This window comes from Triturus cristatus, chromosome 7, assembly GCF_964204655.1.
Source record: "Triturus cristatus chromosome 7, aTriCri1.1, whole genome shotgun sequence".
Taxonomy (NCBI): Eukaryota; Metazoa; Chordata; class Amphibia; order Caudata; family Salamandridae; genus Triturus; species Triturus cristatus.
Window position 1 is genome coordinate 1,589,131,758 of NC_140590.1, and position 17,708 is coordinate 1,589,149,465.

General features: G+C 46.8%; 1 protein-coding gene across 1 annotated transcript in view; it reads left to right on the plus strand.

Annotated features, from left to right (window-relative positions):
• The window catches only part of SLC9A8 (solute carrier family 9 member A8), a 489,369-nt gene that overhangs the window by 320,032 nt on the left and 151,629 nt on the right, over positions 1-17,708 (plus strand). Inside the window, exons 7-8 of the mRNA XM_085619441.1 lie at positions 4,468-4,502; positions 7,847-7,990. Of these exons, the coding sequence (XP_085475567.1) occupies positions 4,468-4,502; positions 7,847-7,990 (179 nt within the window). The remainder of the gene's footprint in view (positions 1-4,467; positions 4,503-7,846; positions 7,991-17,708) is intronic.

The window sequence follows — 17,708 nt, forward strand, 5'->3', positions numbered from 1 at the left end:
CCCGGGATCCCCTCGCAAAACCGGAGTGCCACACCCTATCATAGCCATAACGGGTGAGAAAGGGACATTTATTACCGAGAAGATGGGTCTCCTGGAGAAGGAGCACATCAATCCGCGCATGTTGTGCATACTTAAGGACCGCCATGCGTTTAAAGCGATCTAACAGGCCATTAACATTCCAGGACAGTACGCGCATGGCGGCCTTAGGAACGAGCGGATCATGGTCGTGGACAGGAGAAGGGGTCAATGGAGGCGCAGCTGCGCGAGCCCCCGGAGAGGAGAGACAGCGGGACATCGAGCAGGAGAGCAGGTCAAAGGTCACATGATGCCTTGAAACAACAACAAAGAGGGAGTCACCCCCCACCAACAAAACCCTCCCCAGGAGGAAGAAACAGCCCCAAACCAACCCCAAACCCCCCCACCCTATACTTCGAAAACAGAAGCATCTGTCACCCGAACAAATTGGAACAACCACCAAGCTAAAACGCTCGGGCTTGAGCACTAGTGGACCCCTGAGACAGCAGAAAACAAGCCTGATTCAACCGCCCTGGCCGAGAGCAACAAACATAGCGGAGCACACCAGCCCAGTCCAGAGCACCAGCAACCCGGAGGGGACACCCCCCCCCCAACCAAACACAAACAGCAGAAGAATGTCAAATGGTCGGGCTGCGGGAAAGGTCCGAGGTGTCCATAAGCACGTCAGGCCGGGCCGCGGAGTCCGTCAGTTGGGGTGACCGCCGCGGGACTGGCGGGTGCAGCCGAAGAGACAGAAGAGGCCCTTGACCCCCGGAGCGGCCGCCCCCTGGAACGTGTGATGACCGCCTCTCCTGCTGTGCGCTCCCGGGGCAGCGTGCGGCGCCGCCGGCGGAGCCTCGACGACCGGGTCGTTCCCCTCCCCCCGCCCGCCCACAGGTGATCCGCGTCCAGAGCGATGCAAGGAGTGCTCCTCCGTTAGCCAGGACCAGGCCGCTCTTGGCGTGTCGAAAAATAGTGTCTTGTGTTGGAAGATGACCCGAAGGCGGGCCGGGAACTGCAGCTGGTATTGAAGGCCCAGGGAGCGCAACTTCTGTTTCACCTCCGTGTAGGAACGTCGCAGTTCCTGGACTTCACGAGTGTAGTCCGGGAAGACCATGATCGTATGATTTTGGTATTTGAGGGTGTCCGTGCGCTGGGCCTCGCGTAGAATGGCGTCTCTGTTCCGGAAATTGAGGATCTTGAGGATGAAGGGCCGGGGGGGGCCAGGGAGCGGTGGGCCCTCTCCACCACGAACGAGGCAGACAGGCTGTCCACCGGCATCCAGGATCGGAACCATCGTTCCATAAAGTCGTCTGCACGGCCCGATCCGACCCCCTCCGGGAATCCCACCAGGCGCAGGTTGCTGCGCCGGGCGCGGTTTTCTGCGTCTTCGAGCCAGCGGTGTAGTTCCTTGGAGTGGGTGGTCAGTTCTCGGACTTGGTCTTGCAGGTGACGGATATCATCCACCGCGGTGGATATTCTGGATTCGGCCTCAGAGATGCGGGCGGTAGCGTTCCGCAAGTCCTGCCGGAGGAGAGCGACATCTACCTTGACTTCTCCCACCATGCCCTCCAGGGAGGCGCGGGACGAATTTATGGCCTGCAAGATGGCCGCAAGGTCGGTAGCGGGGGCCGGGGCCGGCTCGCCGGTAGGGCCTGACCCCTCTCGGAGGTTGTGAATTGGTCCATCTTGGTTTGGGTAGCCACGGGCGTGTGTTTGGCTGTCCTGTCATTACCCATGGTGAGGACACCCTGGACGCGGAGGTCAGTGGGGCCGGACAACGGGCAGGGGAATGCACCTCTAGGACTTCCACGGGTGCCGGCGAGGCGAAGTGAGGGCAGAAGGAGTCAGGGCACCCCTTGCAGGGAGAAGGCCATGCCCCTCCAGACCCCCATCGCGATCCTCCGTGGGCCTCCCAACAGGCAGCCGGCCACCTCCCGGAGCCCAGTGCCACAGCAGCGCCCGCAGCCTTCCATGGGCAAGGCGAGGCTCCTCAACTTAGATCAGGTCAGGGCCCCGGGCCGACACAACGCCCACCGACTCCCGTTCAGGCAACAGGCCTCCAAGGCCCCGATGAACGCTCGTCCGCGCGCCAATGGCCCCTCTCCGGGAGCCTCTCGCCAGCCCGGCCGGCGTCCAACTTCAAAGGGGGCGGCAACACAATGCGGATCTCTTCCTCAGGGGTCCCGATCACTGCGTCCCCAGGCAAGGCCAACCTCGGAGCACTGGGGGGGGGGGGGGGCCACACACCCCCCTTGACCGCCGGTCCGCGGCCCGAACCCAGAAGGGGACCCCACGTCGCCAGATCCCCCAGGCAGCCTCAACCAGACGGGTCCAGCGCCAGCACCGCAGACAGGAGGAGGAGGGGGGGCCCCGATCACTGGCCGCCGACACCCGGCCCGTTAGGGGGGTCCCCCCACTGCACCCGGCCCCCACAGCAGCCTCGACAGGCTCCAGCGATGTCTCCCCCGCAGCCGCACTCACCGCATCGTCTCTCCTCTGGGGGTCAGCCTCACACGTCCTGGGCCCCCACGGGCCGCCACCAGACCGGAGCCCCGCCTCTCCACCCACGTCAGGGCCCGCGGCGGCCATGTGCCCATCCTCTCCCTGCCGCCGGCAGGATCGGGCCTCCGCCCCTCGTGGGCGCCGCGGGCTCAATTTGGAGTCTGCCCTCGCCGCAGCTCCACTCCCGCTGCTCCTCCGCCGCTGCTCCGGCTCCGGGGCGTCTTTTCCGGCCCCGCTGAGACAACGGCCCTCCAGGTCCGGGCCTGGGACAGCAGGACAGCTCCGCCAGCCGCAGCGCCCGGATCGGGCCGGCCAGGGCGGTTCAGGACGGATTTGGAAGGACTATTGGGGTCCGGCGCCGGGAGCCTCACTGAAAGGCGGCCATTCCGGTCAGGCGTCACCTAGCGCTCCTCATATTGACAAATTCTTACCATTGTAATATGTAACAGTTGGAAATTATTATGCCGTAAACGGTAATGGCGGCGCAGCTGAGGGGCGAGCATGTGCACAAATAATTTTTACAGCATGAGTAAATAAAGTGTTTCAAACACTCTTCAATTGACGGCTCACTAGATCCACGTTCAAAGTACCAGCTCTCGAATCACGTGTAATCCCACGCTGCGCGTGCACATCTTCTGTCCGTCCGCGTGCACGCTTTGGAATCCGTATTGATTCCAAAAGGCTATCGCATGGCGAGAGCAGCGCATATGCGCTGCTAACACCAGACAAGACCTAAAAAGCCGTCAGCTTGTCGGAAAAGCATGGGTGATGTTTGCCTGTGGGATGGTAGTGCAGTATGGAGGAAGTCAAGTTCTTTTAGGTGAGGGGTATTTGTAGTCAACCTGATATCGGACCTGAGCCCACTTGTGTAGCTGTAAGGACACACAGCAAACAGGTTTGCTGTGGCTGTGTGGCAGGCCACATTGTGCTGTGGTAGCTTGTGCTGTGCTTACGCATCCAGCCGAGTTACAGGGAATCTTACAGCATTTGCCTGTACTTGCTTTTCTTTGAGCAGTTGGGGTTAATGCAGTTTGGTCAACTGGTGGGCTGGGGTCCATTAAATTGCAGGTGTAGAAAAAATAGAATGTACATGATAGGCCTAGAGAAATCCTTAAAATTGGTTAATTAAGGGAGCTCAGTGGAACGGGATGGAACTGGTACCAGTGCTAATAACTTCCTGCTGGAAGCAGCTCGCTAGCTGTGACAGACAACAGTGGCAAGCAACAAACAGCTTATATTTGATGTTATACAAGACATCTAAGGGGTTCAAGTCTGCACAGCTTGAGAGCAGACAAAGCAGGCACAGTAAGGGAGAAGGGAGGGTGAGCACAGATCGAAGCTAGGCGATTCAGCACGAAGGAAGGAGAGGGGCGATCCGATTCAATCAGTGCCTGATGGTGAGAAACAAGCGAACCAGCTCACTGCATGGAACCTAAACAAATAGTCACCTTCGATTTGAATTCATTTACCTATGCAGTACAAATGTTGAACAACAACAAGCTCATTTAAATCTGTGTAATTGGTGAGTGCATTATACCCAAGCACCAGACAAATAAAACACTTTGCACCCATTATATATAAAAAAAAAAAGGGTTAAATAGTGCCTCAATCACGGTGCAAGCAGCGGATGGCCAGCAGAGGGACACTAATCAAAGCTAATTATTCTGTACTTGGTCTGTGAGCCACGGAAGTGACGCATAGCAAGCGCTGCCCAATGAGAAGGCAGCAAATAAGAGCGTCCGTGATGCCAACGGATGGTAAGTTATAGGCGGGTTCCAAGCCCATTATTAGGCACAAGAGTCTTGCAAGCGAGAGTGCATGCTTTCACAGGCTCGACCTAAAAATTACTAAAGCCCCTGCATAAACCAGTGAACTGTTTTTTTTGGTTGTATTTCCTTGGTATTGTTTGCCTTATCTCTAGGATTTGTTTTTTATTTTTTATTTTAGGCTGATGTCATTTACAAGCTCAGTATGACAGAAAGGTAAGCAGTTATAATAAACAAAAATATTACAAGGTATGGACATGTATATTGCTGTGTTTATTTGCTGATAATATTTTGTGATAGCAAGAATCTTTTTTTTAATTATTTAAAAACAGCACAATTTGATATTTGTATTATATTTCCCCAGGGCCTGACCCCTTTCTTATAGTTTGGCCTACTCTTAGTTGCAAATCCATCTGCCTTAATCTCTTGATTGTATTTCTGCAAATTGCCCAAACCTGTTTAGATAGATCACAACATTTCCTTCTTTGAAAGCATATTCCAGCAATCTTAAAGTACCTATTCTCGAGTACCTTATCTCTTCATCCCACCTAACTTGGCAGGAACTCACATATTCCCCACTAACAATCACACTTAACTCTTATTAATTTAGTCTACCACACGGACTGTGAAGCAAATGCATGAATGATTTCCTTGATCCCAAGACTAATCGCAGGAACAGACCATAACCCCTCAACCACTAACCTTGGGTTCCAGAAAAGTGGACTACTCACGGTAAAGCGCTTCAACGCATTGTCGGGTAGTAAGAGCTACATAAATGCCATTACAATACACAATACTTTATCGAACAAAGCAGCTTCAACCCAGAGATTTAGGTTAACAATGAAGTTAAAAAGAGACTAAGAATTGAATGTTGTTGAACATTTGTGTGGGATATTGTACATATTAACAAAGAAGGCTAATTAAAGTATGGATAAAAAAGACAAAAATGAGCCCCTATGGTCTTCTTGAATATACTGCTGTGATTAAACAGTTTTGCTTTTTGCTAGCCTCAATGTAGTCTGAATATAACATTTGCATAAATCATTCTTAATGTATGACAGTGCACTGGGATGGCAATGCTCTGGCAGCAAACAAGTGATATGCATTTGAACATGTAATTTGTATTTTGTAAAAGATAATATGTTGAGCCATTTGGTTGGGGGAGGTTTGGGAATGATTTAGCTACTTGCTGTCAGTAAAGTACGCACAACAGAAGTGTTAATAATATTAAGACAAAACATAGTCTTAAAAAGGTTTGCCATTATGCTGAGCACTTAGGAGCCATAGGTAATATTCAGAACGGCAAACTGAGTGCAAAACAAGAGAAGAGAATCCAGCTCAGAGAAGGATCTTTTAGGGCCATATGTAGGAAGCCAAATACCGGTCGGTAACGGCCGATTTTCGGTAAATATCCCGTTACCGACCGGTATTTAGGCTTTTGCTATGTAGGGGGCATATTTCAGGATTCGGTATTTTACCGAATCGGTAAAATTACCGATTCGGTAAATACCGAATCCTGAAATGATATGTAGGGGGAGTGTCTCGTCGGTGTGTGGATTCGTTATTTACCACCAACTAAAAGTTGATGGTAAATGACGAATACCTGTAAAAAAGCATTATTATGCTATTTGAAATGTGCAATGTGGCAGACATACATGCCCTTAGGGCATGTATGTGCGGCACATGTGCACACATGCACGAATCAGGGGTGCAACAGGGTGTCAATGTGACACCCTGCCACCCATGAAAATGCCTCCCCTATTACCGATTCGGTATTTACCGAATCGGTAATGGCAACTGGCTTCCCATTCATTCCTATGGGCCTCCAGGCCCATAGGAATGAATGGGAAGCCAGTTGCCATTACCGATTCGGTAAATACCGATTCTTAAATACCGATATTTACTGAATCGGTAATAGTTTACCTACATTACATTTACCGATTCATAAATACCGAATCGGTAAAATTCGGTATTTAAGAATCGGTAAATGTAATTTACCTACATATGGCCCTTAGTCTTTAGGAAACAAGTTATTATTCCTGTTTCTCATTGCGAGATGCCAGGATAGCATGTTGCATAACTTGAATACATTATACATCATTTATGGATCCTTCATGTTTTGAACATACAGAAATATCAAATCCACAGTTTTGTATTGTGTGTGGCCCCTCCAAGTTCCCCCTGGAGTCTGGGTCCCATGGCTTAACTGGGCAGGGAAGTGGAGTCTTGAGTGAGTCTCGAACATCATAACCTTTCACTCCCTCCTCCTCCCTTAGCATTCTTCCTATCCTTTATATTTTTCATTTATCCCTCATCCTTATTATATTGTGGCTTGCTAGCACAGCTGTCGCAAGATAATCTTGTGAGTATCACCAGAACCACATACTGGGAGTCAGTAGTACATGTTTTGATCAGGCAGAAGTAAGTGCTTCCACAAAAACAAGTGCACACAGCTGTGACCATTTTTGGTGTATTTGGGCCAGAGTGCCGGTGGTTCTTCACATTGAAATAGACTGCAAATCCTTATCAAGAAGGCAAGAACAAAATGAACAGAAAGTCTATTCAGCAGCCCCATTAGGCTAATGAACAGTACCACAAACAACCAACATAATCAGGTACAGATCCTTGGAACAAACAAGTATTGCTTGAAGAGGTCCTGACTCCAGTGTTTCCCAAGTCTTCTTATTCAAAGATACACTCCCCTAAAAGGCACTGAGGAAATGTACTTCAAAAACCTTTGAACTGTCATTGCACGTAGAACCCGAGCAGGGCATGAGTCAGAGAATATTTCTCTCACCCTGCCTCTATTTGACCGAATGCATTAGAAGGGTCAGGCCCTATTCAAACTGGTAACAGCAACAGCAACACTCCCTCTGAAGCCAGGCACAAAGCATAGAACCCAAGAATTAGTCTAACGTGTTTGTGCACCATAGTGCAGCCATGCTCACTGGTGACAGCCTGGCTTCACAGGAAGGTCTGTCACTGGGACGTAACTTTCAGTACGACATCAACCCATAGCACACAGCCAAAGTTGCATTTGAGAGAGTAGCCAAAAGGTAAATATAATTCAGTCTTCCAGCTTAAATTCCATCAAAACTGTGTGGCACAGCCTGAAGATTGCTGCTCATTAACACATCCAGAGGGCAATTTTAAAGTTTTTTTTTTTTTAACGTTCGGTTTAATATTGCCAAAGGGATGTATTCAAGGTGATTTGGGACCTACCCAAAAAGAATCACCGCTGTTTTTGTTGCCAAAAGAGCTTTCATCAAATATTAATTGGGAAGGGTAAAAACGTATCCAGTTATATTTCAGTTTTGTATATTTGACAGTGTTTTTTCCAGAAAAAAAACATTGTTCCCCCTTAAATACACATACTTGTGTCTGTATATAAATATGCTACATATTTTCAGATTTTATTTTAACCTTTTCAAACTTTGATCTTTTTTTCTCAAACCTGTACCAGGCATAATCTTGAATCCTGTATGATGATTGTGACATATGAAGAAGTCACCCATATTAATGCTGCATATGATAAGCATGTTTTTCATCTTTTTCTTCAGCTTTGCATTTGGATCATTAATCTCAGCTGTGGATCCAGTTGCAACTATTGCCATTTTTAATGCCCTAAATGTTGACCCTGTGCTGAACATGTTGGTGTTTGGAGAAAGTATTTTAAATGATGCTGTCTCAATTGTCCTGACAAAGTAAGTTGTGTTTGTTTTCTTAATTATCTATATTAAAATTGCCAGCACCCATGAATTTGTCATGAAATGAAAGGACAACTTTATTTTGTTAATTCTGTTAATTGACTTTTAATTATTTTACAAATATTGCAAAAATATCCAAAATTCCTTTATTTTATTACCTAGTTGAATTTTGACAATCAGTAAATAAGTGTAAATGAATATTTTATACAAATAGTAACCACCAAGATATTTTAATTTTCATTGAGGCATTTTTTGCATTTCAATATCGATCTGAGTGGGTTATCATTCCAGGCAGCTCTTTTTCAGAGTTGTGCAGCTTGACTGATATTCTCAGTGCTTCAATGGTTTACGTGCGTTTGGTAATCAGAAAATCTTTTTCATTTTGAAGTTTTATATCGTTGAGAATACAAAAAGTCATGTTCCCATCCTTCCATGATCTAGTCACCTACCAAAGCGTGTTGGTGGAGCCCATCCTTTTAAGGTCGATCTTCGAGACCTGTTGTATATAGTATGTAGGCTTCAGGTCCACCCAGTGCTTTCCATTTGTTTGTTTGTGTCCTGTAAAAAAAATCTTGCTTCCAAGTGGTTAATCTTTCCTTTTTGTACCTCCTTTTTGTGAGTTGTTCACTCCCATGGAGTAGCACCACATTGCTTGTACCCTTCCACTTGTCCCATTATAGCAACTGGAGAAGATACTACTTTTTCCTTTGTCTAAGAGCATTCACAAGAGAGCTAGATGCTTTCAGTTGCTCCGAGCTCCCACTTTGTTTCTGTTAACAGGGTTGTAATTCTTGTAATCTCTTCACATTTGCTGTGAATTCAAATCTGTTTCCCCAAGCGTGCCTGTTTACTTTTCTTTCTGTGACTTTAAAGTGAGAAAACCATAATTAATAGATCAATAATGGCTGCGCTATCTCCTCTGGATGCTAGTAATGCCTGATGGCGGCTGTCCACGCCCCTTTACCTCCCACCCCGACGACTGCGGGGAGGCGACAGCTGCACCTAGGTTCGTTGCTGAATCAGTCTGAGAGGAGGCACAAACCGCTGCAGATACACAGGGCATGCGCTGTTTTTATTTTATTTCACTGTTCAGACTTATTTTTATGGGTTTAAAGAAATGGAAGTGGGCACCTGCTGGACACATGTAAAGACTAAGCGGGAGACGGCAGTTTTGTGGGAGGGAAGAGAGAGATCGCACTATTTTGGCTGGGACAGGCAGGCGTGGAGTGAGAGCAAAGATTTAAAGCGATGCTGTAGAAGTACAGAGCACTCACAGCCAATGAGCACTGCGACCATCCCCATTGTGCGGTATCTGGAGCCACTACTGACATCATGCAGTGAAGCTTGTGGTTTCGAGTGGTGTTTTTAGCCTAGAATGCATGAATCACGCTGACTTGCTTAGGGGCTCTAAATCATTCAGTGCACGCCCGTTATGTGAAATGTAATGAACACAGCAGTTGTGTAATGATGTTCTGCACGCCCAAATTAATATTTTATTTCCCCTCCTCCTTAGCACCCTCATTAACATACCTTGGCGAAGTGTGCATTACAGCATATTTGCATTTAGGGTAAGATTACTCCTAAGACCGTAGGCACTTTCAGGCAGAGTGACTTGCCCAGAAGGCCACCAGGAATTAAGTAGGACTGTGTACTTAGAGGGGTCCATACACAAATTTGCTGTGCACAAAACATGATAAATCCATTTTCGCCATTTTGCTGCTTGTGCACTATGGAATGGAACAAACCGATTGTTCTCCTCTGGTGAAAATGTTTTTTTGTCTACTTCTTAAAATGCCTACTTCAAAGATAGTGTGAAACCAGTATGCTCCTTATTCTGTGTTCATGTGATTTTTCTCTGTATTTTACTAGCTAGTGAATTTGTCATTTTTGTACCCGAGCAAAAGTTCTGGGATGTGAACTTGATTGATTGTACTGCAAATCACATAACTGGATTTTTAAGACTTGGAGAGTCCCGGGTTCCCATTTGAGACAAGGGTAGCAGTGTCTCATGTCTAATGTACTCACCTCACTGTTTATTCAAAATGCACCTCTCCCACAGTGCCAAGCGCGTGGTTAGTGATTTTCAGTTCCATTTGGTAAATCACAGGAGGCCATTCACTATTGTGCCGTGCTTCATTTTGTTAGCTAAACCCTTGAAGAATCTGTCAAAGGGGAGTGATGTTTGTTCTTTGCAGTGAGTAGTGGGTCGGAAGTTCCCTGTTTCTCAGGTTTCCCGACAGAAACGAGTCACGTCTGGTCAGAAATAACTGGGTCACCCTGAGTGTGCACATACCTAACTGCCCCCCAAGTGGCTACCTACGATCAGTTTTTTAAATTTAGTGTGTTGTGTTATTTAAGCACGCTTGTGTTGAGCATTCCTGCTGTTTGTATGGTCACAAAGCACTTTCAGAATCTGGGCGCCTTTTGAGATTCTGGGATTCTCGTTGACCAGAGTCAAGGTGGTCTGTTGCCGTTGTATTTGGTTGTGATTTCATTGTTTAAAGATAAGTCTTTTCGGACAGCAGCTGGAAAGGATGGAGTAGTAGGATATTGTCTAGTAATGGATTATATCAGACAGCAGTCAGCGGGTTTCTGTTGTGGATCTCTGTGTAGCGCTATGTCCAGGTACATTGGATGTTGTCTTATGACAGGCCCCTTGGTAGTGTTTTAGGTCTCTGCTAAACAGCGCATACGCTGTCTCTTTGAGGCATGATGTTTTCATTCAGTGGGCTTACAGCCCTCTGGTAGCTTACCATTGGGAGACTTCAGTGTCGCTTTCATTTTCTTTGTTTCCATTCGGCATAGGGTGCGGGTGTCATGTCCTTTTTTTGTGTGTTTGGCCCTCACCTAGAGCACAGACAAGTACTTGTTTCCTTCCACTGCTCTCATTTTTGGAGATATTTTTAGGTCTCGCGTCTAGCGGTGCATTGCGTTGCAGTGCTCGCGCAGCGCGAGACATTTAGTAGGTGAAAAAAGGGGAATCGAAGTTGACCTAGTAATCGCACACACTTGTGCGTGTGCGATTCCTTTTGTGCTACGCAATTGGCCTTTGCGTGCGTCTTTTTATAAAAGACTTCACCTAATTGGCCAAAGGTAGTCGCATTGCTCCACCCATGGCCTGTTGGTGTCTATTACGTGCTTGGTGCGCGTAAAAGACACCAATAGGCCATGGCTCGCAGTGGCGCGCGCGCGCACCACTCGCGGGCTTCTTTGTTTTTTTTGCTTTTGTTTCCAGTTTACCTTTGTATGCATTACATGGAAAGCGCTTACTCAGGGGCTTAGCCTCAAAACTCACTTTAGCTGGAGTATCTAGACCAAGGATGTTGGGATACTCTTTGGCCATCAACATTGATTATATGCAAATTTATCATAAGTGAGTATCCTGAAACCCTTGATTGGATCCAGCTCTCCTGGGCCGGCACTGGCCTTTGGATGCAGGACTCGCAGTAAATAAATGGAATATTGGGATCAGAATCTCACAGGCCTAAAAAAATCTGCAAATCCGTTTTTTTCACCGCAAAACACAAGCTGGTCAATTCGCTGTCCCCGCCGGTTCTCACTTCTAGAACATAATGCGCTTCGCAAGTGGCTGAACGTCCCGTCCCCTTCCATGGATTCTTTGTCTGTCTTCAGCTATCGCCCAAGTATTGGTCCGAGCTTCCCTTATTCTCACCCGCCTTACACTCTCTCTCAAACAACCACTCAACCCCCTCTAGCCAGGCCTCCGTACCCTACACAGCACTTTCAAACGTCATCACCAATGCACATCACGAACAACTCTCTTCCACTCTCATATTTTAACCCTATACTGTACACCACCTTCAACACGGTTGTACAGGCATCCTACTATACTCTCATCTCAACTACGATTCACAACCTCTGGCAGCTCTTACTCTGGCAGGGACTCAAACACAACCACGCCCCGGTGAAGTAATACTGCCACAAATTGTGCTGCATAATGCCACATAATTTGCCTTTTCTTGTGGCATCATTTATTCCTCCAGTGCGACATATGGGCCCTGTTTTACACCATAGCAGTCTACAACATTATCTCTTCTTTCAGCTTTTCAGATCATTACTATGTCCAAAACTGCTCCTTTTCAACTTTTAAAACCTACTTCCAGCTACGCATTTAGGACTGCCGCACAGCCATCCAATAGTGAATGGCACTACAGAAACCCACGTGGAACGCATGTAACACAGACTGTATACATTCACTCTTCTGCTACACCCCATCCTCTTTCAGACACTCTATCCTCTTTTCCCTGGAATCTCTGCAATTTGCCACTTTGGACAGAAAGCTTGAAATTCTCTCCAGTCCATCCATGAAAATGGAAGGTTGTATTACTAACAGCCTCCGCAGAATGCTTTCAATCACAAGTAGTCACAAGATTTGCTGACTCACACTATTTAATGCAGCCAAAATACTCATTAGTATTCAGCAGACTAAACTTCTGAAATAATGTACTCATACGCAACCACTTATATACCACTAGAGGTGGTTCTAACACTTGCTATTCAACCTCTATACAACCGACTTAGATAAGTCAGCAGCAGGATGGATGGTTCAACATCAAGAATAGGGTCAATGGCGACCCATCAGTGCAGGAGGGCACCGTACTCCCTTTCCAAATCATGGTGCTGGTCTGTCAAGTTGCTGCGGCAGCAAATGATGAACGGAATGCTGAATAAATCAAACATTCTCCCCCAGTCAAGAGATCTGAGTTAAATCCATCCTTTTGTTCACTACGCCACCCCAGTTTGGACCCAGCCATATGCAAATTAGTCTTGACCCTGCTCCTCATGGGAACATTCCAATTCAAATTGCCAAGCCGGGTCCTCCCTGGACCGGAGACAAGCCTCCTAGGACCGGTTTCAGAGTAACACCCCTCAACAGCCAGGCTCTTGAATCCAGGGGCACAACGAGCGAGGGACTCGCGTCTGGGCATATCAATTCATCTTAAGACGAAAAGCACTGTGGCAACAAATGATGCACGGAATGCTGAATAAAGAAAATATTCTCCCCTAGTCAAGATATCTGGGTTAAATCTATAATTCTATTGCTCATGACGCCACCCCAGTTTGGACCCAACCATTTGCAAATCAGTCTTGATCCTGTTCCCTTGGGGAGCAGGGTCATGAATGATTTGAATATGGATGGGGCTAAACTGGAATGACATGGAATGCAAAAAAAAAAAAAAAAGGATTTAACCCTGATTTGTGACGTGACTGGGGGTGAATGATTGGTTAAGCATCCCGTCCATCATCTGTTCATTTTGCATTTGTCGCCCTAAGTGGGACGGGTATGTCCAGGCGTGGGTCCCTCGCTCACTACGCCACCAGATTCAAGCTAGCCTGGCTGATGTAGGGTGAAACCCCGAAAATGGTCCCAGGAGGCTTGTTTCTGGTCCAGGGAGGACCTGACATGGTAATTCAGGCTGGACTGGTCCTATGGGGAGCATGGTCAAGACTGATTTGCATTTTGCTGGGTCTAAACTGGAATAGCATGGCGTACAATAAAACAATGGATTCAACCCAGATCTGTGACTGGGGGTGAATGTTTGATTTGTTCAGTATTCCGTCCATCATCTGTTCTTCTTGCATTTGCCTTTAAAGCTGAGCAAAGGTCAGTCTGACAGACACTTCTGTCAGGGTCAGGCAGCCCAGGCGCATTATATGTACTAATGTGCAGGTGCCGGGCAGTTTGAGCCAATGTTTCCACTGCCGAAGATATTACAGCCCTGAATGGAGGGATATCAGCAGCCCAGGAAAATCTTTTGACCATTGTAGAAGAAAACTCCCCCTGATGACAGAAGGGAGCATCACAGAAGCATCAGCATTAGGCGCTTTAGGTTAAACCCATGAAAAGCCTAGGGCTGACTGTTTATCAATGACGTCTCACACCACCCTTTCCCAATTCCCCATAGATTGTACTGTGAATGGGTGTGTGCAAGTGCGTTTATGTGCTTCTGAAGGAGTGCGTGTATTTGTGCATGTATCTGCTTGTGAATGGATAGCTCTATGTGCGTGTGTGAAAGCTTGTGAATGAATGGGTGGGTGTAAGTGCAAGCGTGTGCGCTTGTGAATAAATGTGTGTAAACATTTGCACACATATGTGTTTGTGAAAGGATAGGTGTGAGTATGTGCGCTTGTGTTAACTTATGGATGGGTGGTAGTGAGCTTGTGCATTTGTACTCGTCCCACTACTATTTTAATTAACCAGTCACCACTGAACAGGGCCATATAATAACAAGCATTTACAATGCAATGGTCTCGTCATTGTTAAAGTTAGAGCTATTGACATTGCTCATGACATTATTTTTGTTTATGTTTTTGTTTTTAAAACATTTAAAGAAACTGCATTGTTATTTACAATGTCAATAGCTCAATCTCTCTCAAATGCGAGACCTATTGCATTTGCACCCACACACAGAGCCACACACACAAAGCCACCCACACAGAGCCATTAAATAAAGCATGTGAAATGTAAGCAGGAACAACTTAACGCTTTTACATTTATGCAGAAATCAACAAGTATTTTTGCCTGAAAACTACAGGGCCCAGAAAGGACCCATTTCAATGTCCACTGCTTATATGCTTACAAAACGTAAGCAGTATGGCTTAAAAACACCTTGGAACATATTATCACGGAACGGCGATAATGTTATCGCTGTTACTTGATAATATGGCCCCACATTCGTGAACACAAAGCCGCCCTACACATTTTGTATTGCAATACCTCCAGGTTTGGCGCACTTCCCCAGGGGGGCGGGGGAACAGCGCTTCACTGGCAAACTCGGTAAAATGACGCTAATGTTTTTGGGGTTTGAATAACACCAATCTGCCCACTTTAAGAACACTCCGTCTTGCTTTATTTAGTTATTGTTAGGCTGATTTGTTGATTTATTTATGTCAATAAATAAAAGCATGTGTGTGCTTCCTGACTAACGTGTGATGTTATTGTGTGTGTGCCGAGAGAGAAGTCTCCTCTGTTTGGTCCTTGGGTAGAAGGAATAAAGGAAGGAATGAGAGAAGGAAAGAGTGACAGAAGTGGCAAAACGAAGGAATGAGTTAAGGATGGGATAAAGGAAGGAAGGACAGAAGGGAGGGATAAAGGAAGGAAGGAGAGAAGGAAAGTAGAAAGAAGGTAAAATGATAGAAGGTATGAGAAAGAAACTGTAAAATGAAGGGAGGAAGGACAGACGGGAAGAGAAGGGAACTAAGGGAGATGCTGATTTATTCTAAAGGCAGCTTCTATAAATACCAGTAAAGTCCCAAACAAACTCCAAGAACTTCAGGGCAGGGATGAACTGTGGAGGCAGAGATGAACTGTGGAGGCAGATACCTATGTAACTCCCACCCCTCAGAAATCCTTGCTCAGGAAACATAGTAAGGGTACAGAGTACCTTCAACTGAGCCCCGCCTTGCTGCTGCACCAGGCTTCACCCGGTACCCCGTCTCGGGACCGGGACTTCAGGATGGGGCCCGCGAGGCCCCAGGCTGCCTCCTTCGTTGTGGGTGCTGTCTAGTGCGGGGTGGGCTCCCGCCTGGACTTTCTTCAGCGCGCACCGGGGCTCCCAACAGCGCACGGGAGCCCCATTTGAGCAGACACTCACCGCAGGCTCCGCCCAAGTCCCGGGCAAGGATGCCTGGCTTCCTGTGGGCCGCGGCGGTGATTCTGTTGCTTCGGCAGTAAGAGGGGTAGGCTCCCTCGTAATTTGAATATAAAATAAGCGGGGTGGGCACCCGCCATCATCAAGAAAGCAAACACCAGCGGGGTGGGCACCCGCAAACGAAACATCGAATCGTCTAGTTTTTCATCAGATAAAATAGCGAGGCCACCGAAATTGCACTTGGAGTTCTACATTTAAGAACAGATTTCACTGAAAGTTACAGATTGTCATGAACATTACTCGTTCGTGAACATTCTGATTTGCATAGAGCACAGTCTTACCTATGTCAGCGAGGGGCATTTTAAGGATTTTGAGGGCCCTGGGTGAAACCTATTTTGGGGGCCCCTGTTCGGAACAGCTTAGACTTTAGGATTAAATTTGAGCTCTATCATGCCTTCTTTCGCCAAGACTGTATTTGCATCCAATATTAAGGGATAGTGACGTGTGCTTCCAATACTGCTCCACAGCAGCAGCTCAGTGAGAACGTTCAGGAATGCAACTTCTCAAGTCACGTGACTTAGGCATCCAGAGTGACTCGGGCGTCGCGTGAAGGCACAGAACAGACATTGTGTTTGTCCAAGGTTTGGCAAATAATGACGCGCGCACCTTTTTTTTTTTTACTTTTACAAAACCCGCCCTGCTAGTTCCAGACGGACAAAAATAGAACATGGCTATTCTGTGTGTGGAGTGATCACAGCAAATGTTTTTAGCCTTTATACAGGGACGACTTTGTGGTACTGCGAGCGAATGACTGTTGCTGCTACGTTCCCAGTCCCATCGCGCACGAAATGGCCGAACATTCGGATGCAAAAGAAAAAAAAAAACACGCCCACCAGCGAAATAAGGGCCGGGCTGCGAAAATTTGAAAAGTAGCAAAAAAAACGCCCCCCAATCCGAAAAGGACGGGGCCTGTTTGGAGAGACAAACCTCTTCTCCAATGGCTGGCCAGCATTCAAGAGGCCAGCCAATGGAGAAGAGGGGAGAAAAGGGGCGGGTTCAAGCCCCTCTTCTCCAAGTCATTAAATCTCGCGAGCGAGACTGCGCAAGCGCAGCCTTCGCTAGCCGAGACCTAAAAACCGCTTACACTTGTATGTAAATCAGTAAATGCTCTAGCCACCTCCCTGACACCTGATAGCATCACACACAGACTGCAGATCTAAATCCCTCGATCATAACCTTACAGGCACACCTTAAGCCATGACAAGTTGCCTCCAAACCTGGGCCTTCTAAGCCTCCTATGCTGGATCTCCGTACCAGCAAACATTTGCCACACGCTCTCTGTAAAAGTGCAAAAATAGCATTAAAAAGACACCTGTTGCCACTTGAAAGAAAAGGAAGGTAAAACACCCACTCAGCTGTAAAATGTAACATTCCTGCCTTTAAGTTCTTTTATCTAGACGAGCAATGACGCAGACACGTTTATATTCACTCATACATTAGCACAATTAATGTAAAACTCAGCTGTTAATTCCGGCTACGTCCTACATTTATTAACTACGTTATACCTCTCTTACTACATCAAAAACGTTTCAGTATGACATGCTATTGTTGCCACACAAATAATTGTTGCTAAACACATTAACAACATAAGAACTTGACTTGCATGGCAAGCAGGAAGTTTAAATAAAACAGGCATTGGCATAGCCAATAGGTCTCACTTTTGGGAGCTTATAAGTGTTTAGCCATGCAGCAGGTGATGTTGTTGCACCAAGGATATTGTGCTGCCTAACTAAATACTTATAAGGTCCCAAAAGCTAGACCTACTGGCCTATGCCAATGCTTGTTCAAATAAGCAAGGAATTCAACTCTCACCACAAGATGAAAGTGACATTAATTATAGAAGCTGCGATTGGCTCAATAAATATGTATTATTTTAGATATTTGCACATTACCAATACCAATGTTCAAGCCTTTATCTGATTCCTAACATATGATGCTTTTAGCACCATCACACTATATTAATCGGTCCAGGATTTATTACACTGTATCCTCTCACTTCCACAAAATGTATAACTCACTTTGTAGGGCCTTTCAGGATAGGT